At 37.6% G+C, this 27,428-nt stretch overlaps 1 protein-coding gene across 1 annotated transcript in view; it reads left to right on the top strand.

Annotated features, from left to right (window-relative positions):
• MARCHF3 (membrane associated ring-CH-type finger 3) overlaps positions 1 to 27,428 on the top strand; it is a 122,209-nt gene that overhangs the window by 68,322 nt on the left and 26,459 nt on the right. The window contains exons 2-3 of the mRNA XM_026673841.2: positions 19,715 to 19,958; positions 24,411 to 24,615. Of these exons, the coding sequence (XP_026529626.1) occupies positions 19,771 to 19,958; positions 24,411 to 24,615 (393 nt within the window). The 5' untranslated portion in view covers positions 19,715 to 19,770. The remainder of the gene's footprint in view (positions 1 to 19,714; positions 19,959 to 24,410; positions 24,616 to 27,428) is intronic.

Raw genomic sequence — 27,428 nt, forward strand, 5'->3', positions numbered from 1 at the left:
TAGACAAGATAAAACATATTAGCTGCTTCTGTGTAGTATTTAGGGAAGCAGAAAAGGCCCTTGTGATTGATTTCAGCAATGTAGAGATCATGCAGGGCTCTTACAAAGTGGTAAAATTGGCCAAATGCCCAGGTGCAAGACAGTTTCCTCCAGAGTCCAAGAGCTGCACAGTGAATCCCTTGTCACCTTCTCATTTGGCTTTTGTAACCATACTAATATGTAACAGCCAGACTAGTCTTTAATTCTAGCCTGGAAATGTGAAAGTCAAACTGAAGTCAGGTTTGAGAGAAAAAAATGGCTATGGTAAATCAATGTGACGTAGGATCAAATTAAGCCTTCCTTTTTTTCAAAATGCTCTGAAAATGAGGGATATTTCATCTGCGTGTGGACACAGTAGGTCACAGGCTCAATAAAGCTTCTTAAGGGGTTTTTGTTTTTGGCTTACTGAAGAAATAGGAACATGTCCTCCAATTCCTTTCTCAGGTTCAGCTACTCAGCTGTTATATTGCTTTGCAGCTTCTCCAGCAAAAACAGAGGTTTGCCAAGATTCATAATTCAGCGAAAGCTGCTGAGGTTAAGAGATAGCAACTTACTTCAAGGTGGAATTGACTTGCTGTGAAATACAAAGGAACCAGAACTGTTTATCCAAACCTTACCACTTCCTATTGTAATAAATAGGCAAGAATAAAGTTCCCCTGCCAAATAACCTAAAAGTTACTGAGTAGGTCGGTTAGGGCTCGACACATAGGCTGGATACCCACATTGTGCTGTGTCATAATGCAGAGGTATTTTTCATTTAGGTTTGGCACATTGTGTGAGTCAAACTATATTGAGTTTAGTTACACATGATTTGTGGTTCAGTAGATGGGATCCTAATTAACTGGCTTATTCAGTAAATCATACTTATGCAAACTATGCTAATAACATATATTGGTATTTGCGTAACTATTTCTTTTTACAATTGAATAAAAGATAACTGCTTTTCCAGAAGAAAGCATATGCTCTGTTTATCATAGAAGATAGCTTTAAAATGAAATTAAGATACGTTGAAGAATATGGTGAGTCATGAAGGTGGTACTGAAACTTTTAATGTACACAGCATGTAAATAGATTGAGAAACAGTATCACAAGCTTACTTCTTTATCTAAAACTCATTAATTTTTCATTCTAGGAGTCTGGGATTTTTTTCTGGTTGTACAGTAGAGGCAAGTTTTGTATAAAGGTTTTTTTTAAAGGGACATGAAGCTTTGTGCAGTTCCTTTTAGACCTAGTTGAGCTTAAAATGTTTTTCTCTTCAAAAATCAGAGCATGGGGTTACATGAAGCAAAACGACTAGGCTGAATTGCTTCTTTATATTGGTGAAATCCAGCAAAGCTATATATTGTAAAACATTATTGTAATATCTACTCAGATTACAAATCAGATGCCAAGCAGTACTGGAAATGGAAGCATTACTGTTGCTTTTTTAATAGAATACTTAAGGACTGGCTCTTGAACATCTTCAGAGATACTGTAGATTCAGTGTACTATTGATAGCATATTGATACAGCCGAGAATATGTAGCATCGATATGAAACTTAATAATACTAATAATTGGTATGTTCTTTTTACTTCTGCTTTGAATGGAGTGGGGAAAATACATCATAATAGGAAAAAATATCCCAATTCTTAAAAAAAGTCTCTAGTGATTTCACTAGTGTACAACCTATAGTGTGTGTATGTGTGTGTGTCTATACACACACACACAGACACACACACATAACAAATGAACTTCAGCAAGTAGCAGGATTTAGCTGACTTTGACTGCACTCCAATGCTAATTAGGGCCAGGCCTAGTTGGTAATTGTGTGGCAGACCTCTAGTAATGCAAGACCTGTAGAGTATACTGGGAAGTTTAAAAAACATCTGAAGAGAGGTTGATGGCAACCCACTGATCCGTATTGTTGTAAAGAAAAGTTCATGGGCATGCCTGTGAAGTTACCAGGAGCCAAGCTTGGCTCAGGAGACTGCAATTTACTTTCCTGTGTTTCTGACTTTCACATGCATGATTTAAATAAATGGTGGATAAGGGTTGCCTTGTTTGCCCTTCCCCTGGAAAAAAGGCACTCCTGCTCCTCATAACTGGTATGGTATGGTAGTAGTCATTCTGGGAAAGCTAATTAAATTACTAGTTTCACTTCTAGCAGTCCACCATGATATAATGAGATTGCCCATTATATACTACCTAAATTACAAATGTTTCCACTGGTTTAACAGATTCCTGGTTGCTGAATAGTAATATTAATTCCTATCAATCACTGCCAAAGGAATAAATCTCCAGGTGCCTTCTTTTTTTAAAAAAAAAGAGAGAGAGAGAGAGAGAGACAAACAGTGATACAAAAATGCATTCTGGAATAATTAATGCAGGTTTCTAAAAGAAAATTTTATAGATATTTCAAGCAACCAAAATCCACAGTAACTGCAGAAATCTGTTAAAGCTAAGATATAAAGGCACCCTGGGGTACAAATGACTGGTTTGTCATGGGTCATACTGCTCTAAAATTATGGGCTTTATTTTGTCTTTGTGCATTCCAGAAACTAATGTTTGTTTTGGAAGCTGTGCTTGGCTTGTGGATAGTGAATGTTAATTCACTATACTGAAGCAGTTGTATGTAACACTGCAACAAGGTTTAGGATAGGGCTGTTTGGTGCATTCTGAGCTAATAGTGGAGCTGCCTAGGAAAAACTGACAGCTGTATGAAGATTTATGTAATAATTTTTCAAAAAGACATTGATTCCTAAATAGAAACTAGTGTTGCGTAGTAGTAATTCCATCATTAATGACTTTGTAATAATATACATTTGAGCAACTAATATACATATTGATAAAATAGAATATTTGTAGCTCCAGGGTTGAACTGTAGGATCCTTGGTGCTCTCTGAGCTTGGTGTTTTTTTTGCAGACGTTTCATTACCAAACTAGGTAACATCATCAGTGCTAGAAGGGAATGGAGTTTGCTATTATTTTTATAAACTAGTGGTTTGTCCTGTCAGTGTTGGTGGGAATGTTCTTGGCGGTTCTTTGATTAGGCTGCTGTAACCTAATACACATATAGCAGGTACACAAAATATTGGATGCATTAATCATTTTTCATATTCTAAAAACTGAGAACTTAGTTGGAGACTTGGGAATAACATGAAATAGGAAGTTGCTGTAGGTTTCAGAGTGCTTGAAAGTGTTGAACACTACTGAAGCATTATGCATGTTTTTTATAAAATAGGTGCTGAAAAAGCACAAATGGGTAACTTGTACAAGTTACTACTTCAATATTTATTCAACTTTAACTCCCACATCTTATTTTCCAAAAGCACTTTGTGTCCTGTGATTCAAAAGTGCTTGGGGTTTTCTGAAGACTACCTCACAAACTTGGTTGAAATGAGAAATATCCAGTTGGATAATTGAATTCATTGACATAATAGCACTTGATGCACTGGAGAAATGAGCTCAGTTTATGCAAAGTAGTCAAAAGAGCAATGAATGTTTCAACTTGGGTTCCTGTTGTAAATGCAAATGAGTTCTTGCTTAAATTCATCTCCAGACTGGCAAGGCTGCAGTTTGACATCTCTGTATGCTTCACTGCAACTTACTAAGTATGCTTGTTTGAAGTCATTTGTAGAATACGTCAATCTTCCTTGAGTCACAGTTTTATTCTTTGCCAGACTATTAAAACTCTTCTGAAACTAGCCCTTTCTTCTTGTCTGAAATCAGGGCTGTCAAACTCGTGGCCCGCAGGCCAGATAAATCATGTGTTGGCCATGTCCACGCCTGGTTTAGCGAAGGGGGAAAAAGTCATGATACATCACGTGACACCACCGCAAGTTTGACACCCCTTTCTGAAATGATATAGGATCTCCTGCTTGAGCAGGGGTTTGGACTAGATGACTCTGCTATTCTATTACTCTGTTCTGAATAGGTATTGAATTTTATTGACATAAACTATGCCAATAGGACAACATTTAAGTATGGATAATTTTATAAATTGGATTCCTGCCTTGGATTTCTAAAGCTGAGTAAAAATATTTTGCAAGTATTCAGGAACAATCTTTCATTTGGCTAATATGATGTCAAAGAGAACAATTCTAAAACTGCATATTGTATTTGCATATATTTAAAATGTGCATGCACTGAATAAAACTAAGACAAAATTAGATATTCACAATACTGACCTAAAATGGATCAATGGAACAGAATGATGAAAAAAGAATATTTTATTGAACTAATATTATTTAATTTTAATGTGTATATTTTGAGATTCTTTGCCTGAAGCTCAGAATAAATTACAATATTTGGAAGGGGGAAAAACCCAATGAGCTTTTAAAAACAAAACTATACATTGGATGCAATGGGCTTGGTTTTGACTGGCAATTGTCCAAGGAAAATTAATTACATAATTGTAGGTCAGCCAAAGAGATTCTCATTGTGCAGAGGTGAATTGGAATGCAGTGCAAGTGTTCCCTAATGGGTTATACAGATTGTAATTTATTTCAGCATGAAAGTGTAAGTCCTTTAGAAATTTCTAGTCAAGCTGTTATAAAAGCTTACCCAGTCAAGATAGCTGAAATGCCATTTGAAGAATCATTAGTCATTTGCATTCTTCCAAACAAGGATAACTCTACATGGAATATAAAGATTACATAGACAGGAACCTTAAAAATAATACATCCTCCTATCAATCTTCATAGTCTTAGCTAGTAATCATTTCAGTCGATGTTCAGTTGCTCTGATCCTAAAAAAAACTACAGTAACAATGAAGTCCTGTCTATTATTTTGGACTTTTCTGTCTTTCATACTATCAATGGTATCTCCTTTGGATTAGCTATGTGAATTAAGAATTATATGGTTTGTGATAAAATGGTTCTATGTATATCTGTATACCAGTAATTGCTGTCAGAGGGCAGCTTTTAAAGGAAACTGCTGATACTCATGCTATTAAATTTTATTTCATTCCCTCTTGCTCTCCACATTACATTCACCATGTAGTGACTGAAAGTATAATTTGTTGATGATAATACTGTTTCACATATTTAAAATGAAGTTCAATTGTATCTTGAAAAAATCAAGCTCTATTTAGAATAGAATAGAATAGAATAGAATAGAATAGAATAGAATAACAGAGTTGGAAGGGACCTTGGAGGTCTTCTAGTCCAACCCCCTGCTTAGGCAGGAAACCCTACACCACTTCAGATTCATTTATAACATTGCCATGGTTTTCTGTCTTTGCTGCGGCTGTTAGCTATGCTATTGTGCCAGCTTCATTGAGTAGCCCATATTCTAGTAGTTTTGCTATTTTATCAAGCAGTGTTTTTAGACAGTCTATGCCCTTGATGACGAACCTATGGAACTCATGCCGGAAGTGACATGCAGAGTACTTGTGCTGGCAAGCAAGAGGTTGCCCGGAAGTGCCCCACTGCGCATGTGCGCACACCCCCGCCAGCCAGCTGATTGTTGGGTATCTGCCATGCATGCATGGGGGGAGACGTGCACACGGGAGATGCGCATGCATGCATTGAGAATGCGGCATGCGCAGGGGTGATGTGCGCATGCACAGGGGACAGGGGGAATCACACGTGCATTGCATCATGAATGCAGGTGCTCAAGCATGAGCGTGCACACGCACACACACTTTTGGCACGCGACGTGGAAAAGGTTAGCCATCACTGGTCTATGCAATCTTCTTTCAGCAGCTAACTATGTGGTTGTCTGTCTCTTTTGCTTCTTTGCTGTCTTAGTAAAGAGGAACATCTCCAGGTTGAAATGTGAAGTCCTTGGTGCCAGTGGTGGGATTCAAAAAATTTTCCTACCAGTTCTGTGGGCATGGCTTGGTGGGCGTGGTAGGGGAAGGATCAGGGGTGGGATTCTACCAGTTCGCACCTATTTGCTAGATCCGGTTGTTAACATTCTAAGCAGTTTGGAGAACTGGTTGTTAGAAGAAATTACTGGCCTAATCCTGTAAGGAAGGCAGGAAGGAAACATTCTGGTGTTGCTTACAGAAACTGCCTCTCTGTTAACCCTTGTTACATTCTTGGCAGGACTAGACTTCCTGTCTCTGGAACTTCTCTGGAGTTTTTTCCCCCTCCTTTGCTGGTACTTTGCTTGTGTGACCATTCAAAGTTACAATGGCACTGAAAAAAGTGACTTATGACCATTTTTCACACTTACAACTGTTGCAGCATCCCCATAGTCATGAGAGGCCAGGCGAGGAGATGCGTACCTTGATGTGAGTGATATTTAATTGGCCACGCCCAGCCAATAACATGACCACCAAGCCATGTCCACCCAGTCACATGACCACCAAGCCATGCTCACCACCTAAGCCATGCCCACAGAACCGGTTGTTAAAAAATTTGAATCCCACCCCTGGGAAGGATACTGTAAAATCTCCAGTCAGAGGTGATATTTGCTGGTTCTTCAAACTACTAAAAATTTCCGCTACCGGTTCTCCAGAACTGGTCAGAACCTGCTGAATACCACCTCTACTTGGTGCTCTCTGAGCTTGGTGGTTTTCTTGCAGACATTTCATTACTCAAGCTAGATAAAACAATTATCTTCTCAATTCTGGCTTTATATACAGATTTGGTCTCCACTAAGCCTTTATGCTTTTAACTTCAGGGCATCTTCTTTGCTATCCTTCAGATATTCTTCCAGTGCTCTTTTGTAGTTCTTCAACTTTATAGTGTATATGCAACAGTGGCAATAGTCAATGTTCACCTATCATTATTATGCCTTCTAGTATAATGCTACCTCCCAAAGAAACCAGACAAACACAGCAAAAGACTACTTTTTTCATTTTTAGCATCACGAATAAATGCACATATTTTATTTTATTTTTTTATATGTGTAGTGGACTGATATTTTTTTCTGTTCACTTGGGCACTTTATATTATATTTTATTTCAGATATTGGAGACGAGTCTTTTATAGTCTGTACATATGAGTATATGCAATATGTTCTGTATTATATAATAAAACATTGTAATTTATAATATTTGCAATGTAAAATTATGATCAATTAAAAACATGATCAATTAAAGCCAATATATTATAATTAATATTTTAATTAATTGTAATCTATTAATTATAATTGTTCATATTGTTTTTTTAAGTATAAGTTTATATTGAACAGTCCCTGGAAATAAATATTGATGAATTGCAATATACAAATGTCTTTTATGAGATGAATTTTGTAGTACCTTCAGATTTATAGATCTGCAGACTTATTTGCCTTTTCTTTTTCTCAGTCACAAAATGAAAAATTAACAATATTATGATGCATGTTTGCTTCTTTTTTGCCAGAATAGGATATTTGATAAGATTAAATTTTATCTACTGTAGTTTGAACTGGGACTTATGAAGAAATTAAAGCACATGATTTTAATCCTTATGTCCAGTGTTCCAACATAAAATCCTAGAAATTATTTATGGCTTTATGAAACAGCATATTTGATTTATGCCACAAATTACAAAAAGTAGAAGTCTCTTCCCAGACCTTGCAAGGAAAGAAGAGTGGCTTCTGGTTTTTGAACAGCTGATGATCAAATCCTGTTTCCAATCCTTCCAGACTAGCCCAATATTTCTCCACTGGTTTCTACCACAATATTTGCATGTGTAGCACTGTTTATTGTCTCACTTGAGAGTTTATTCATTAACTGATTTATATTTAGAGCTCCATGGAGAAACTGAAATATGTGATGCAATGCTATTGTCATTCAGCTTCCACTCATGAGTAGTCAGTAGGGACTAAGGAATATTCTGACTCTCTGCACTTTTCCCACCTGTCACTTAAATCAGTAATAGAAATGCAAAAGGGAAATGCTTAACCAGCACCATGATGCTCCCTTAGGGAAATAATGTATTGTACTGCTTCATGAAGATCAAATTCTCTACATAATTTGAATTATTATGTCCTTCAGGAAAGGGAAAATATCCTTTCCCATACCTACCTTTCTCCAGATTCTGTTACCATATTTTGGAAGCAATAGAAATACGGGATGACAAATATGTTTTTTAAGAGTTAAGAATAATGGGACTTCCGGTTTGGGCTTCTTCGGCGACGGACCTAAATCCACGATCATGCACGATTTCGATCTGTGCTCGCCACCCGAGCGCCCTGAGCCGGCTGGATTCGGGGCTAAGCCACCCCACCAGCAGGGACCGGAGACCACCAGCAGAGTCGAGGAGAGTCACATCTCTCCTCCCCAGCTGGCCATTAATCCCTTTCCCAAAGGCAGTTTCAGTGGTGGTCAGAAATTGCCACCTCAAAGAAGAACCCGACCGGAAAAGAATGTGCAGGAGGAAGATAAGAGAAAGCTTTGACTGACCGGGCTGAACTGAAAAAGCAACAACATAAGGTACCCTGGTATTTGAACTATAAAAACATTGTTCCCAAAGAAGATTTCTGAAGCAGCGAAGGAGAGAGAGAAGGGAAAAGATTTGGGGTTTTTTTCTTTCCTTTCCCATACTGACAGCTAAGAGACTTAAGTAAGAAATTGAAAAAAAAAATCACTTTGACATTAATAGGCATTTAAGCTGAAAATAAAATGTCAAGGGCATAATAAAGATTTCTTGGATATTTAAAAACTTTTAAAAGAAGGAAAGAAGAGAAAAGGAAAAAACAAAAGGGTGGGATCTAGAAAAATGGAGGAGACCACCTGGAAGTAAAAGGAATTAACAAGGTTCCTAAAAATACATTCTAATTGAAACTTTGTAACAAGGTAATAGAACCTCAGGAAGAGCAAGTGGAAAAAAGAAACAAGAAGAAACAGCTTTGGACTATTTGGATCACTTGGTGATTTTTGAACTTTTGGTTATTGGGTTTAAATGACTAAAATCAATTGGGTGGTTGTGTAAAAGTGTTTAAAATGGCATCACTCGTGGAAGAACTGAAAATGGAACTTTAAAAACAGAAAGAAGATGCACAAGAAGGAAGAGGTTTTTTTGGCTTCGTATTTCAATTTTTAGAAATGGAGATCTTGAACTATGAGAAACAATAAGAAATGCTTGAAGAACAAGAAGGGTGGGACAAAGAAAAAGCCATCTTTAATGATCAAGTAATTCTATGTGGGGGGAAAAAATGAAAGGCGCAAAAGAGTGAAAAAATTAAGATTTGAAAAAACAACCAAAAAAAAGAACAGTTTGAAAAGTAGTTACAATATTACAGGATTACAGAAGAGAGAATTAGAATTAGAGAGATAAGGGGTCAAAAAGGGGAGGGAGAAGAAGAAGGGGAAGAAGAAAAGGATAATAAGTTATAAAGGACAGAAACAGGATATAGAGAAACAGAGAAAATGTACAAGAATTAAAGGTATAAGCCTATTTAGAAGACACAGAGATAATGGGTAAAAAATTAATTGAAAGAGGGATTCTGCAAGGGTACATAAGATGGCATTGTTATATTAGAAATAGAAATGAATTTAGAAAATATGAAACAAGTATGGTTAAAGTGATAGATAAAATACTTATTGTAATGTAATGGAATGTTTGTTAATAAATAAATGAAATAAAGAGAATGAGAGAATGAAATTAGGGAAGGATGGGAACATTTTAATTGTTATTAATGATTTATAAAAAGTTAAGTGAAGAGAAATATGAAAGAAATATGAAAAAATATGGAAATATTACAAGTGTTCCTAAGGATGTATGATATTTAATAGAAAAGAAATGTTAAAGATATTAATTAATATTAATGGACGATTGTAACTAACATTAATGATTGAGCCGAATTGGAATAGAATGAGTATTTTATGCATTAGTGTTATGTATATATTTTATCTTTAAGAACTTAGTGTGTATATTAAGAATGTACCAAGTAGAATTCGATTGGCAAAAGTTATGTGTTATAAAATAGAGATTAGATATTGAATGTTATAATTGTAAAGGCATAAATTGAAGTTTAAATAAGATCTGAATGCACAAAAATTAAAAGATACAAAAGTGTCATACTCCAATCAGTAACTACAGGGGAAAACTTGTTTAATGAGAAAAGAAAATATGAAATTGAAACAGGACAGACAAAAGTATAAACATAATGATTAGAAAGATATTGAAACTTAGAAAAAGATATGTAATTGAACTTAGAAAGGAATGAGATAATTAAAAACAAGGTTGATAAAACTAAGGGAAGGGAAAAATCACTGAGAAAATGCTAAAATAGTAATAAGATATGGAATAGAATACAAAGATGAATATGAAATTGAGTTTGTGTCTGTATGGAAAAGTGACAACCCCAGATCATGCTATTCTCAAAAAAAGATATTTTATTTGTATTTTTTGTGAAAACCCAAATAAAATTTTTTACAAAAAAAAAAAAAAGAATTAGGAATAATGTCATAGTCATTTGACATTTATATAAAGCAGCAAACCAGAGGCAGGAATGCTGTAAATACTTTTCCTATCAAGACATTTCACTATTTGTCAGTAAGCAACTTCAACAATTTGTGTCTAAAAATGCTGAAGACTTAGAAGAGAATAAAAATACTTTCTAAAAACTATTTTTCATACAGACAAGAATTTATTTAAGATTGAAATAGCTCGCAATCAAGGATAAGACATTCGTTGTTATGGGACATCTAGAGAGACTTAGAAAATACCCAGTGCAGCATTTGGATGTCATATCAAGTTCTTAGCTATCTAGCTACTTCAATTCCATTTTTCAAGAAAAAGATCCTAGAAGTGGCCCAGAAACATGATGATGATGATGATGATGATGATGATGCAATCTGTTCAATTTGATTTTTGGCAATTCTATGGCAATTCTTTCTCCACATTTTCCAGTCTTGTATATCTTCTTTGGGTTGTTTTATGCTCTGGCTTGTGTCAGCTTTGGTGGTATCTAGCACCAAGTCTTTAGGAGGCCTTGTTTCTTTTTTACTGTTGGCCAATCCAAGCATAACTGCTTTTCCAGTAAGTTTGATATGGCCAAATAAGTAAGGCAGAAGGTTGTGATTTGGCCTTCCAAAGATATGTCTGGTTTTCTGTGATCCAGTACCTGCTTATTAGTCATCTTCGATGTCTTAGAAATACACAAGACTCTTCTCCAACACCGTGGCTCAAAACAAGTCAATGTTTCTCCTGTCTAGTTTTTTCATGGTCCAACTTTCACATAGGTGGATGGGCAACATAACAGTGCAATCTAATCTGCATTTAACTGCAGGCTTGCTTTTTCCATACAAGATTCATGTTTATCAATGCTGTGTGACCCAGTGCAATTCAACATTTTATTTCTGGACTGCATTCACTGCTTTGATCAGTCCTAGGAAAGTGAATTTCTGCACACATTCAATCTCTTTGCCATCAATTATTATTTTGACATGTCCATTCCTTGCAGTGGTTGTGAGTTTGGCCTTTTTGACATTCAGGAAGAGGCCAAATTGCTCACTGTTTTTATTCCTTTTGACCAAATGTTGGAGGCCTTATTTGGTTTCTGAGGGGACAGTTATATCATCAGCACATTGAAGATTGTTAATGTTCCTTCCTTACACTTGGGGACAGAAAGATAAATTTTGTACACATTTGAAGGTCACTGCCTAGGCATCAGTGATGGGATTCAATTTTTTTTACTACCGGTTCTGTGGGTGCGGCTTAGTGGGTGTGGCAGGGGAAGGATACTGCAAAATCCCCATTCCCTCCCCACCCCACTAACCTGCTTTCCAGCTCCGTTCTTCTGTGCAGGGCAACAAAAGAAGACCCAGCTGATCAACTGGGACCGGGAGGCAGAGAATAGATGGGGGTGGGGCCAGTCAGAGATGGTATTTGCTGGTTCTCTGAACTACTTAAAATTTCCGCTACCAGTTCTCCAGAAATGGTCAGAACCTGCTGAATACCATCTCTGCTTGGCACCCATGTTGATCAGAACTGTCCTCTGCACACTTCTAGTCTGGCTTCCACCCAAACCTTGTTGTCTGATTTAGTTACGAGCGCCTAGATTTAAAAACTGTCTTTCTGGATGAACATTAGCCTGGAATAAAAGAAAATGGTGAACAAGAGAAAAAAATAAGAAGGGAATGCCTCTCAACCGAACTCCTTTACTCACTAGAAGCTCCCTTCCTCACCTTATATATATGCCTTTCACTACCTGAACGTAGGAAGAATAGATTCAATGGGTAGTCACACAGGAAACTATTAGCAGTCAGAAAAGTAGCAGTCTCTCCCCCTCCTTGGCTCATGTTCTTTCTTTTCTCCCAAGTCCCTTGATAAACTCCCATTTGCTCTCTCTGTTCACTCACTAGTTGAAAAAAGCAAACTCTGCGGGATACATCTAGACTTCTAAGTATTAATGTTCAGTTGCAACTTGTTATGATGCAATAAAAGCAGTGTTTATTACAAAGATTTAAATCTTCTGAAGGTTCCACATTCAATTTTAATAGTTTTCATAAAAATAAATATCTGGGTTTTAAGGTAAGGGTGAAAAAAACTTTTTTTTAGTTGTTACTGGTGTTAGGCAACCTTGCTTATCCATAGCAGATCACTCAAAGATCTATTAGTATTCTGTCCATCTCTGCTCTCAGGTAACGGTGAGAGTCTTGAAATCTGGTTTGGAAGTACTATGAATTTAGATCTCTGAAAGGAGACTGAGCTGAATATATATTATCTGTTGTACATTGCTGCCTGTCCTTTGTTGTGGTTATACATGTGAATTATACAAAGTAAAATATCTATACTTGCAGGATATCTGAAAATTCATATTTTTGTGTAGAAATTATATTAACTTTTTTTTTTGTTCAAAAGAGAACATTATACAGTAGTTAGTCATTTATATAGCATTCTAAAACAGAACCAAACCATTAATAAATAGAGGATTTTATAATTTGGTGTAGTTTGTCCCAACAGCATCTAAAATTCCTGAATTACTGTATTATTATATGTGTTTGGGATTATTTTAAAGCCATGGTATTTTTGTTTTTATAAGTTAGAGATATTAATTATTAAATATTGCAAGAAGTTGTAATAAAGAATTGGAATACCCCTTATTAACAAATTACATATTAATGATTTAAAGAATATCTTTGGTTAACAACAAAAATCATGTTTTTAGGATATCTCAAAATATTTTTAAAGGATTAGAAGAATTGTTAGGGATATACACCCTAGCAGAACCTGCACGGCAGTCAGGCAGGCAGGCAAATATGTGAGATAAACGTTTTTTTAGCTTACACTCAGTAAAACAGATACACTGTGCTAGTTAAATAGTTTATTCCAGTAAGATTTTTAGCATAGTCAAAACAGTCCATATATCATACACTAGTTCAGTCCGTCCGGGGATTAATCAGTTGCAAAGTCCAGTGTCGAAAAAGAGGTCATTAAACTTACAAATATCAGTCCAGTAATTTATCTCTTCGCAGTAGAGATATGAAGAAGTCAAACCTCTTTTCTTCCTTCAGCAACAGCAAAGAACACGCAGTTATCACACCATCAATCCATCATCGTCAGCAAGCAATCCAGTAAGCCAGCAATCAATCAAGTTCTCTTGCTCCCTCTTATGGCGATTTACAGCCGCACCCAAAATTACATGCTTTGCAGTTAAAGTGACACACACTTAAATTCACTATTATGGTTTATATATATTATTTTACCCAAACTATGTTAGGTAACCTACCGTATTGCCGGCGTATAAGATGACTTTTTGCCCTAAAAACATGCCTCCAAGTGGGGGTCGTCTTATACGCCGTAAATACATTGTCACTCGGTGTAAGAGTGACGGGGCGGAGCTCCGCAACTTGCGAAGCCCCTTCAAGCCCAGCCGGAGTCTCTCTTCCTCCTCCTCCCACCCACCCACCCACCCTCCGCCCGGCTCGGGCGCTGCAGAGGCCAATCTGGAGGTGGGGTGGGGTGGAGCGGAGGGTCTCTGGCGGGGCCGCTTCGCCCAGCCAGCCCTGAGCCACGTAATGGCCTGGGGAGTGGGGGGGAGAAGGTGGTGGGGGGGACTGTGGCGCCCCTCCTGGGCAGCGGGGCGGGGCGGCAATTTGCTCCTCCCGCTTCTCCCTCCCTCTTTGAAAGACCGGGAGGGCTGTGCTTGGGGCGGGGGTCCTCAGGAAGTTCCTGATGGGACCCGCTGGGCAGGGCCACCCGACTCCCGAGCTGCTTTCTGTTATTCCTAACAAGAATCAATCCCATTAAACTGAAATTATAAAACACACAAGGGAGCACTCATATAATATGGATTTGTCTCACAATTACACTCTTTTGATTTAATATCCAAACATTATTAATATGTTGTTGCAAAGATTAGTATTGTTTTAAAATATGAATCTAATTTTGAACTATAATCCAAAATTTGGAATTTACCAGTTTAAGAAGAACCATGGATTTTACATGGCGTGAGTAATACAATAAAATACTCTTTTAGGTTGGAAAATATGGAGATCCCAGGACTACAATTTTGGATTCATGATATGTATTCAGTTTCTGCTTTTAAAAAATGGCTCTTTATTGGAATAATATAAATGTTGATCAATAATAATGTGTGAGAATCAGTCATAAGTTATATTTTTTAGTATGTTGTAACTTTGAATGTTCACTAAACAAATGGTTGTAAATCAAGGACTATATGTGGAAGAAAGTATGCCGTGGGGTACCCCAAAGTTCTGTCTTACACCTAGTACTCTTCAACATCTTCATCATTTGGATGAAGGGATAGATGGGGAGCTCATCAAATTTGCAAATGACACCAAGCTGGCAGGAATAGCCAACACTTCAGAAGATAGGCTTAAGATACAGAATGATCTTGACAGACATGAACATTGAGCACTATCTAACAAAATGAAATTCAATGGGGGGGAAAGTAAGATTCTACATTTAGGCAAGAAAAATCAAATACACAGGTATAGTATATGTGGTACCTAGTGCAACAGCAGTAACTATGAAAGGGATCTTGGAGTCCTAGTGGACAATTAGTTAAATATGAGCCAGCAGTGTGCTGCAGCTGCCAAAAAAGCTGCATTAACAGAGGGACAGAATCAAGATCATGTGAAATGTTAATACCACTTTATCATGCTTTGGTAAAACCAAATTTGGAATACTGCATCCAGCTTTGGTTACTACAATATAAAGAAGATGTTAAGACTCCTGAAAGAATGCAGAGAAGAGAACAAAGATGATTAGGGGACTGGAGACTAAAACATATAAAGTTGCTGGGATTGGATACATCTATCATTTAATGAAAAGGACTAGGGGTGACATGATAGCAGTGTTCCAATATTTAAAGGGCTGCCACAAAGAAGAGGAAGTAAATCTATTCTCCAAAGAACCTGAAGGCAGGACAAGAGGCAAGGGATGGAAACGGGTGAAATTTAAACAACTTGCACCACTTTGCGCGAAGTGGTAGGGACGATTGGGTTTGGTTCGCCGAACTAAACAATCGCCCTGGCTGGCCCCACCCATGCCCATCCAGTCGCACCCGTGTTGGCAATGGGTGATACAGGTGGGTGGACTGATGCATGTGGGGAGGGAGAGTAGCGCGGGGAGATCGTGGCATCGCAGCCCTTCCCAGGTGTTCCCTGGTCTGAGGGGAGCATGCGATCTCCCATGCCCCCCTCAGGAGCTGCAAAGCACTCACTGACACTCTGCCATCTGCCCAACCTCCTCCCCACTGCGCTTCTCTTCGCCGGAAGCGCTCACACGCCCAGAGGGAAAGAGGAGGCTTGGTGGGTGCCAGAGGGGTGGCAAGCACTTTGTGGCCTGCAAGGGGAGCCCGGCTGGTGGTTTCCATGGCAAACAGAGAGAGCCAGCCCATTGGGACCGCTTGGGCCCTCTTAGCTCGGCTGACTCAACTGCCAGGAGCTCGGGTGAGGGAGAAGGCACCAAGCCCCGTGACCACCAAGTGAGGAGGGAGCAGGGGAGAGATGGGGGAGGCACCAATTCTCCTCCTCCTGCCAGAGACCCTCCTCACCCCTCCCCTCTTGGTCGAGCGGCGCTTGCCGCTTAGCACAAAACCTTTGCTTGCCCCCCGCAAAAAAAAGTGTCAGAGAGAGAGAGAGAGGGGGAGACAGAGATGAGAGAGAGAGAGAGAAATGACACGAGACATGAGAGGCCAAGTGATGTCAACTTGGCCATGCCCACCCACCCAGTCACATGACCACCAAGCCATGCCCACAGAGCCAATAGGGGAAAAAATGAATTTCACCCCTGGATGGAAACTAATCAAGGAGAGAAGCAATCTAGAACCAAGGAGAAATTTCCTGACAATTAATTAGTGGAACAACTTGCTTCCAGAAGTTGTGAATGCTCCAACACTAGAAGTTTTTAAGAGATTGGACAACCATTTGTTTGAAATAGCAATAGCATTTATATACCACTTCACAGTGCTTTACAGCACTCTCTAAGTGGCTTACAGAGTCAGCATATTGTCCCCAACAATTTGGGTCCTCATTTTACCAACCCCGGAAGGATGGAAGGCTGAGTCAACCTTGAACTAGTATAAGATTTCCTGCCTGAGGGGGTTGGACTAGAAGAGGTTCCTTCCAACTCTGTTATTCTGTATTATGTAGTTTACAGTGGATGGCCTGTTCCATCACTAGCCCCCCCCCCCCACGGCCTTCCCCATCATGTGTACTTAATGACCCACACATTTGATTAGCGAATATGTGGGCGAAATCAGGGAGTGATTTCAGTCAAGTTACATGATTCATTCCTACAAATCCTCGAGTTAAGAATATAATTGGCAGGCTCCATTACATTCGTAACTTGAGGACTAACTGTACTTTCAATTATTTGTTTTGGGAATTCTGAATTAAAGCACATATTTGATTCTGTATTTGACCCCAATAAGCAATTTCCATATGTTTAATTTTAAAACAGTTACAACAAATGTGGCAATAGAAATTAATTAAGTGGCATGATTGGGGGGGTATTTTTTGGCATAGGTTGATGTCCATAGGTCTTCTCAGAACAATTTTTGATATTTACCTCAGAATTCAACATGTGTAGTTTATCATTTATACTGTTGTCAGATGTATACTGCATGAGGCATCACGTTTAGAGACAATAGTGAGAAACAATCTAAGCAGTTCTTTTGGTTTCAGAGAATTACATCATAGAATTTGTCATCGCTGACTTTTAAAAAAAAATGTTTGAGATTGGTGTTCATTTTACAATTCTCGCTTGGTTGACCCAGGATAGGAAAGAAGAAGGAAAAGAAGGGTTGTTAACCCAGTCAGAGTTCTGTCATTGATCTGGTTTGAAATGTCATGTCATCCATGAAATTTTTTCAGCAGCCAATCTCTTCCCCTGTGCTCTTTTCTAGCTGCTCAAATCTTCTACATCTATAATAGGACAAATGACAGTTTTAAATTTTTAAAACTATTTTTTAATATGTAACAAATATGTTTAAATGTAGCATGCTGGGCGGGCTGCTCAGAACTTTTATTATTTTTAATTAGCAGGCCATTGTAAGAGAGTTGGGTGCATTTAATGTTTTGCTCTTAGCTGCGTCATTTGGTAGTTAAGAAACACTCCTCACTGATTGACGGAAACCTTTGTAAAACTACGGATGGTCACTTTCTGCAGAATTATAATCTTGCTGCTGTACATAATGAGGTCAGTGAAGCATCAAGGAAGAAAATGTAGAATTCTATAGCATGGATCTGTAAGCACAGCACTGTCTAGGCTATTTAAGTTTAATGAGGCAGCTACTGTGCTGCTGCATACGCTCACTGAACAGTCTCAGCATGTATTTCAAAACTAAAATGTAGCTCATAATCCATGTCCATATGCTGTAGGAGATGAGACCATTATGTTAAGTCTGCATTCTTCTGAATTCCCTTTAGTATTGATGGTACCAGAATGTGTTATTTGTTCTGTTTTATTGGAAATCTGGATCAGGAGGCTACTCTTTTTCTTCCTTGTCCTCAGAGCATTGGCACTACCACATAGTAGTAATTCCTTGGTAGCATTCAGATTCCCTGGAAAATATGCACTTTCTTCAAAGCTAAAACAGCCACTAAAATAAGGGTAGTTTTTCCTCAAACATGTATTCCTTAATATTTTGGAAACATGCAAAACACCTGAGCCATCATTCATGTTATATAGACATTCTGAATAATTTTCTTGCCTCCACTAATGTTTCTTCAAGAGTTAGGGTGCCCAATGATATGACTGTGACCCCAGTGATCAAATGAAGCTAATCCAAGGTTGACCTCAATCTTTCCATGCGTTGAGGTTACACAGATTAAAAACAATCAATGTAATTAATTTTTAAGGTGCTGTATCATGGCTTTAAATGTACATTGGCTGTGCGCCAGTCCCCTTGAGCATTTATATTTGATAATTCAGCCAATTACATCAAGCTAATAAAGTGAAATGACCAAGATGTGATCAGTTCAAATTTCGTAGAATTAAGAGAAGGAAAGGGGTGAGCAAATCCAAAATTCCTTTTTTGGTGCTCTGTCAGGCCCAATAAACTTTATTTCAAACAGAGTGAGGTAATCTTTCCTTAAAAAATCAGGTGTGCATTCACTGTAATGAAAGGCACTGGGATATAGTATGTACAGAACAGTGATGAATTGTTAGTCTGCATGTGTATTTGATCATAGGTCATACTTCTACCAAAGTTCCATAAAATAAAAGACTCTTTTTGTGACACTCCCCCCACCTCATTCAACTTTCTTTTTTATATTTTGGGAAATATTACAGTAAGATATTGCATTGATCTGTGAAAGAGGATTCCAAAAACTGTTCCATTTTATGCTGACTTCCAGTTGTGGCAGACTCTGACATGTACCATTTTTAAAACAAATGAAATTATTGAATAATAAAAAATAACAATACCCCTGGGTTTTCTCTTTCACTATTTGGCAAATAGTAATAAGCACAATTCTTAAGATCTCAAGAAACTGCAACACCCTCACTAATACCTTGACTGAGAGTGAGAATAGAATTTTCTTGATAAATTAGTTCTCATATTTACATGTTATTTACATGTCATAAACGGGAACACGTTTATGTATAAAAGCTAATCCCATGGACTATTGGTTTTCTCCCTGTCTCCTTTTAACTTGTAACATATATTATTCCTATTTTGAGGTGCTCAATTGCCCTTTTCTCATTAAACGTTAATTTGGGTGTTTTGCTCCATGCTTGATGATGTAATGCACTTAGCAATAATGGATGATTCCCTGAGAGAGATTGTAAGTTTCTTGTCCTCTTTCTCATGAAAGGCATAACTTTTTGAGGAGAGGCTTGGATCGAATTGATGGGATCAAAAGCAAAATCTGTTTTGCTCTGTGCAATAAGCAAGAAGTGTTTTGTGGTAGTAGACAGGTGGAGGAGAGGAAGGGGAAGCGGTGAAGAGACTTCCCATTTATTATCAAGACACTGATGATTGTGGAGAAACATAAAGAAACAAACACGCTTGCTTCATAGAGATGCAATTTCTCAAGCCCACATTTCAAAGCTGCCCATCCCCCGCCAATAGTAGGAACTTGGGTCTATTTTTTTTTCCTAGAGAGAGAAAACCTCTCATTTTCCTAGAGAATCAATAAGACAGCGTTGTACATCGCGGTGCTCTCTGCATTGTTATCAGTCTTTGCTTTTCCCCTTTTGTGTTTTACCACAAAAAAAAGGTATAACAAGAAATGATGCTGTTTTAAGTTCTGTGAATATTAATGAATAAAGATGCAGGTGGTCTATATTCAGTCTTTGCAGCCTGCTCTTCAATAAATGGTTTTCTAATCTTTTTTCCTAGATGGAAATCCTGTATGAATGTGGAAGCCATTAGCAGAGTAATTGCTGTCTGTTACCATGACAACCAGCCGCTGCAGTCACCTGCCCGAAGTCTTACCAGACTGCACCAGCCCAGCCACTCCTGTGGTAAAGACTGTGGAGGACTGTAGCAGTCTTGTGAATGGACAGCCGCAGTATGTCATGCAAGTTTCGGCCAAGGACGGACAGCTGCTATCAACTGTAGTACGGACTCTTGCCACGCAGAGGTACGGTCAGTCAGTCATTTCAAACTCAAGACGTGTCTGGATGCCCATTTAGCGGTGCTGGAGGAGTAAGGGCAAAGAACAGAGGGGATGTGACTGCAAGATCTGAGCCCTTGTAGTCCTATTTGGGACTTTATTTTTAAGGCCAGGCTAAGCACTGTCTGTTTTTATCTTGTTTAGATGAGAGGCTACTGTTTTGCACGCTCCTGTTTCCGTAACTCTGAGCAGACTCCACACACAACTTGCACTCTTAGAGTGTTCCTCTTTTGAATTCAGAATGAATTTTGTAAGCTAACAATAACTTTGTGAATATATCTAATGCGTAAACTTGCTCATTCTCATTCGGTGCAGGAAAAGGTAGGGAAATAGCTGGGAGAGCCAGGTTGTAAAGTGAATAAGATGCAATAAATCCTTCTGATTTGGAAAAGAAAACTTTAGAAGTGACATCCTGCTGACTTGTGCATGCTGCTCATTGCAAACTGTGTGCCTCTGTATGAATGATTGACAGAAGGAGATTCTTTAGGTCGTCTCTCATCCAACATCGGAGTGTATGGAGCTTCTTTTTCCCCACACTTTTATGTCTGCCTTATATTTCTACAGTCAGGAAGCCTCTTAACTCTTTGACCCAATAATCACTGGCTACATGCTTTTTCTCAAATGTGCTTCAGGAATAGGTCTGACAGCTGGAAGTCATATTGCTGTTAACCAATGGGTGTGTGCATGCTGGCTGGGACTGATGGGCATTGTAATACAGTACATCTGAAAGATTCTAGATTGGAATAGTTATTCTCCCTTAATAATTTTGAGTCATTAATATTCTTTAAGTTAACTTTAACACATAGATATTCACTCACGAACAATAATTGTTAAATGCACCATGGCATGTACATTGCCTGTTACACCATTAGCCAATTCAACTAGAATTGCAACGAACCATATTGGATTGTTAGAAAAAAGGTATTCCTTTTCCTAACTCAGCACAGGTGTGTATGTATGTACATACATATGATGTGAACTATGTTAATAAAATACACATAAAATTTTGATGTGTTCTTTACAAAACAGATTATTGGAAGTTCCTGCAGAAAGTTTAAGTTACAAATATAAAAAGCTAAAGTTTCAATTCAGATCACCATGATAGATCTGTCTTAGAATGAACATCTTTTCTAACAGTAAATTTCTAAAATTTGTGCATTTGTTTTTGTGTTGGTTTCTCCTTTTTGTTAAGAGCACACATAGAATTTTGTTCAGTCCTGCCAGAACGGCTCTGTGAGATACATTAGGACCGAGAAATTTAAAGGAAGGACACTCTGAAACATAGTTCAGAGGGATATTAACCTTCAAGTCCCAACAAGAATACCAGCATTTCCCAACTTGGTCTCCTCCTGATATTTCGGATAATGCTATGCCTGGATTCATATATTAGGGAAAGCAATTTTGTATTATACTGCCTAAAAATGGAAATATTAATATAGGCAGTATCAAATTGTAAATATTAATTTGAATAATGTTGAGGTTATGAATAAACCAGTCATTGAGATGTACCTACAATCATGTTTGAGGAAAGAATAAATAGTTTGAAACAGAAATATCCCAGTTTGATTGCCTTGCTATAGGGAGGGTCAAATCAAATATATTATGCTTCAGTTATTTTATAAGAAAAGCAAATGGAACACAACAGGCCAGTCCTCGCTTACAAATTACTGATGTTTATTCAGATCAATTTTAACAATTTAACTTGGAAGAAAGATTTTTAAACTTAAATAAATAGGCTAAGGAATAAGGTCCTAAGTTTCTTTTCCTGAAGAAAAATTGGAAGAAGGTGATAATGGGCCTTAGATTTATTCTGTGTAAGTTAATGTTGTATGTGCATTGTACAACAAATCCCCTACCTTCTTCCATTTTCTTTTCTTTTGGAGAGGCTTACTGGAAAAATAGCCTATCACATTATATATAAAAACACTGAAGAATCCTAGGAGTGGTAACTGCAGGTGGCTTTCCACAAAGGTCCTCCAAAAATAAGGGCAGAACACTGTTTCCTTTAAACGCAGGAACTGTCAGACCTTCACCCAAGAGTCAGTAGTACATCCCTCTGAAGAAACTTACTCAGCATTCCTTGCTCAGCTAGCTACGGAAGAAAGGTTTTTGTAAAAGTCACTTTTACAAACAAAACTGAAATAATGAGACAATTGGCTGTTACAGAATCTTGCAAGAAAGTCTGCTATTTATAGCAGCTTCAAGACTTAAAATCTCACCTGTCATTACATAGTAGCAGATTTTGTGCTGCTCATTTCTCACCATTGGGTGTGAAGGGCACCTGCACCAAATATTTGGTGTCAGCTTTTTGCTTCTAGTTGGCAGCTCTGCGCCGCCTATCTAGTTCTCTCTTCATTATCACCAAGTTCTAGAGAGAATACTCTTGTCTCAGCAAACAAATTGCTCCAATTCTCAAAGGGAATGATGCCATGTGGAAAAAGAGATGTCCTAACTGGAAAAAGAGGGAGGACATACACGGTAGTTGAGCCAGCACATTGTGATGAGTATAGTGTGAAACTAACATGAGGAGAAAGTAGGCTGACTATGTAGAGCAGCAAATTAAACCTAACATCCATAGGACTTCTGCCTAGAGCATGCACATGGACACTCTGCACATGATAACCTGAAAAAGCAGTAAAGCTGCATGTACATCAGAGAGGATATTTAATACTATTTGAAGTGAGTCAGAATTACGGTAGATTTTACTTGTAATGTTTGTTTTAGATATTTCTGGTAATGTTAATAGATTTTTCTTAAATAAAACCAATCACAATGGGTGAAGTAATAAAAAAAAATAGATTGAAAATACTTCATCCGTTCAAGCAAACAAATCTTGAGCATGCGTATAAATATGCTTTAGATATACACTAGGGAGGGGAAAAAAGATATTGTGAAAGATAAGTATGAGAATGAATAGCTACAGCTAATCAATTAACTGTTATGCTTTAAAATCAAGTTGGTTTCCAAGAAAAAGCTGTGTGAAAGTCTGCAATAGGAGTTGCAATACTGAAGAAAAATGCTTTATTTTCAAGACATCTTTACGTAGGATTGTCTCTTGTAGAAAGTGATCCATTTCAATTTAAGCAATTGCATCCCTAAGAGATTCCCTAAGAGATATAGACAGTTTTGATTTTCTTATATTTCTGAGTGGGCTGTGTAATTAATAGCAGTATGATACACAACCACTGTTGTAATGATGAGGCAGTCGAGTTGTTTGATCATGAACAACTGAATCATGATGATCTTTATTGGAGTCTAGTCTTGCATTTATACACATTTTTAGTTATCCTCCATCACTGGTTAAGTTTGGTTACTGCTTAACTTTCATTACTGTTTAGCACAGTAATCCATACAATTAATTATCTCTAGTTAAAGTCTAACATATGTTTACTTTCTCTCTCTAATCCTCCTTTAGATTAGTGACTTTGTTTACCTGAGTTGTATTTGCTTGGAAACATTCTTTATCTGAGGTTTGCCATCCGAGATTGGAACATTCCTGCAAATACAACTCTACAAACCACTATGTCCGAAGTTGGTTCATTCCAAATGTTAACAATTTTTGTTTAATAAAGTAGATTGTTGAATGTTTTATATGTCAAGTTTCCTTTATTATGTTGGATTTCTGGGGGTAATGTGCCATAATAAAGTTTGAAATAGAGTTTTTCCATAGTCTCACTCTTCACCTTCATTTCTCCTTTGTAACTTAATATAATACTTCTGGAATTCATTAAAGCAGTTTCCCATAACATTTCATTCAAGAAACTCTGGTTTAAGCTCTGAATGCAAACTAAAGTTACAAACCATGATTTGGTCCTGTTATATAGTCCAAAGGAAATGGCAGACGTGAATTGTAAAGAGGCTACAAAAGAGAAAAAATGTAGAGAATACTGAAAACTCAGAATGGGGGATGGGGAACTGGGACAAAGTAGAACTTTTTATAGAAAACTGAGACTTTCTTAGTTGTAGCAATTTTGGCTAGATTCCAAGGTACTGTTATTGTCATTGGAAAGATGATATTGGCACAGATGTATTAGAGAATCAAGGAACATTTCTCTCCCCGCCCCTCACTTCCTCCCCCTCCTCTCTCCCCCCCTCTCTCTCACTCACTCCACAATATACTGCATACACGGTGACTTATTTGGAAGCAGTAATGAATGTTGCCCAGGTCACATTAATACAATTTAAGGATTGCTTCTTTATATGACTAGACTGAATGTTCTTAAAGAATGGGGCTGCCTTGTTAATTCTTCTACTATGGTAAGATTACATTGTAGGTAGTTGGAAAGAGATTATGCACAGCAATGACTTAGGTTCTTGGGTTCAACTGTATACAGTACAATTAATCTTGAAATAATCAAATAACCATGATGTTTCTTCAATTTATGACTCCTGCACCAACTTAATCCTCCTTTTTTGCAGTCCTTTCAATGACCGACCAATGTGCAGGATTTGCCACGAGGGCAGCAGTCAAGAAGACCTGCTTTCTCCTTGTGAATGTACTGGAACCTTGGGGACTATTCATCGCAGCTGCCTGGAACACTGGCTCTCATCTTCAAATACCAATTACTGTGAACTTTGCCACTTCAAGTTTACAGTAGAGCGCAAACCAAGGCCATTGGTCGAGGTCAGTAATTGAGAGAAGCTTTTAATTATGGATGTTTTTATAGTGTACCGCAAGCAAAGGAAAATCTGTAATCTCAAAAGTTTAGGGTCAAAGAGGAGGAACAGAAGGACAGCAAGAAGATATTTATTTATTATTAATCAAATTTACACATTGCCCACCTCACTGTAAGTGACTCAGAGTAGTTGAACAAATAAAAAATTGAGTTAGGTAAAAATACAAATAAAATTCAGTTATGAATCCTTTCAGTTTTTAGCTAAGTCCATGAGTGATTAAAGTAGAATTGATGCCGTGGGTTTTATGTACCTTTATTTAACTATAGCAGAAAATATTTAGGATACATGTAATATTATTTGATTTAGTGTAGGCATTTTGAAAAGAAATAAAGTTATACCATATCAAGAGAAATATTAATGTGTATTACAAATACACCAGTTGTTTTATTCTGTTTGTTCATTCTAGCTGCAGTAATTTAAATAAGTGATTTAAATAAATTGGGCTGTATATAAAATGACAATATACTCACTTGACTGCTGCACTAAAAGCTTTTTGTTTTCAATTTGAAAGACAGTATATTACAGGTCACTTAAAAATCAACATGAAGCAGTGGATTGTGAGAATTGTGAATAATACATTATTTTCCTACAAGTTATAAAAATTAGTTGTGAACCTGACAACATAGAACTTTGTATTTTATTTTGCTTCAACCAATATTATTCCACTGTTTAGAATCATAGAACTGAAAGGACTTTAGAAGTCTCCAGGTCAACTTTTCACTCAGCGGAGGCCATCAGATCATCTCTGACATCCACCATCTGTTTCAGGGCTTAGTGAAGGAAAACTCACTGCCTCATATGGCAGCCTGTTCTCTGGCTGATAGATCATTCATTCAGAAGGGTCCCCCTGATGTCTGACCTGGATTTCCTTCTTTATATTTTAACTGATTTGAGGCAAAAAAGGATGTTCACTCCAATGTGACAGCCCTTCAGATGTTTGAAAATTGCTGTTATAAACATATCTAGATTTTTTTTTAACTGCTCTTCGTGATTCTTTGCTGTCGTGATTCCCTTCCAAACTTGTTCCATTTTGTCCATTTTTTTAGACTCTGGTGCCCAGATCCACATGCAGCATTTCAAGTAAATTCTGACCAGGGCAGAGTTGAACAGTTACATCCTGTGGAATAGTTATCTACTGGACTCTTTGCTTCTCTTATTATATCCTAATATAGCATTTGCCTTTTTTAGAAGTTAAATTACACTGCTCTCTCACATTTAATTTGTGGTTGACCAGGATACCCAGATCACTTTCACATGTACTCCAGCCAGGCATGTCTATCCATCCTATATTCTGCCCTACATTTTTGTTACCATATGCAGAACTTTTATATTTCTAACTGATATGTAACTCAATATTTACCATCTAAAGGGATGCTATGAATGATAATTCCTTAGGTTCAATCATTCAGGTAATTATGAATTCATCTAACTAATATCATCTTCATGTTTTACTCATTGATGAGTAGCTGATGAAGGTTCTATTGAGGTCTACGTATACTATGTCTGTGGCCTTCCTGTGAACTATTAAATTAGAAACTCTACTGAAAGGGTAATATTCGTCAGACACCGATTTTGATAAACTGTATTGATTCCTGTTTAATTGTAACATGCCAATTCAAGCTCTCACAAACAGGTTTGCTTGATAATCTGTTCAAGGACTTTACTCAGTGTAGACATGAAGTTTTCAAAGATTACCGAGAACAGTTCTACAATCAATTCTGCTAATTATTTAACTACCCCAGGATATACTCCATATGGCTCTGGAGACAAATTCATTTACATTAGGTAGTTCTTTATTATTCTTTCCTTCTATGTTCAAAATGGTAGCTCTTTGTTCCCCCAGTAGCTTAAGAATTATGAGAGGAAGGTCTGTCTGTTTTCACCATTTCATGAGTAGATAAATACAGTATAATGCACTAAGCTCCTCACAAAAATGGGACTTGACAGATTTTTTTAAAAAGCTTGATGACATACCAGTTTTTTTTTAGAAATCATAGGCATTCAGAGGGGAAAGGGAAGCGAGGAAATGACAGCATACGCCTGATTATGTAAATCAGAAAAATGCTGCAACTTACATACTGCTGTCAGACATTTTTGACAAGTAATGGCATTTTTAAATTATACGCATGCATCATTTCGGCATTACTGTAGCTTGTTACAGGTATTGTAGCTTGTTACAGGTAACCAGGAATGGTCATTCAAAATGAGACAACCCGCTATGGCCAACTCGCCATGGGACAACTTGCTATGGCCAACTCACAGTGGGACAAACTCACCACAGGACAATTTAACAATTTAATTACTTAAAATAAATAAAAAATATTTTAACTTTTTTTCATTCACATTTTATTCTGTCCCTCTTTTTGCATCTTTTCTTTAATGATTCTATTTCACCATTTCTTTGATATTAGTATAACTCTTGTCCCATGGAGAGTTGGCCATGACGAGTTGTCTTGCAGTGAGTGGGCCGTGGCGAGTTGGCCATGGTGAATTGTCATAGACAATTGGTTATTCACAGTTGGAAGTGGGCCATCCCCTTTTGGATGTTTGCTGGATTTTGCTAATGGCTTGTCATTTAATTGTAAGCCACCCAGAGGCATTTTTCAGAGTGAGACAGGCAGCAGAACAAACAAACAAACTCACTATAGCAGAAAATGCGCCAATGGCATCAATATTTCTAGAACAAAAAACCCTGGATTTTTTTTCCCCCTCATAAAATAGTTCGTTTGCCATGGTCCTTGCAATGGGAGAGGGCAGGGC

The sequence above is a fragment of the Notechis scutatus genome, chromosome 2, assembly GCF_049901735.1.
Source record: "Notechis scutatus isolate UNSWTSFEM ecotype Mainland chromosome 2, rNotScu1.2, whole genome shotgun sequence".
In the NCBI taxonomy this organism is placed as follows: Eukaryota; Metazoa; Chordata; class Lepidosauria; order Squamata; family Elapidae; genus Notechis; species Notechis scutatus.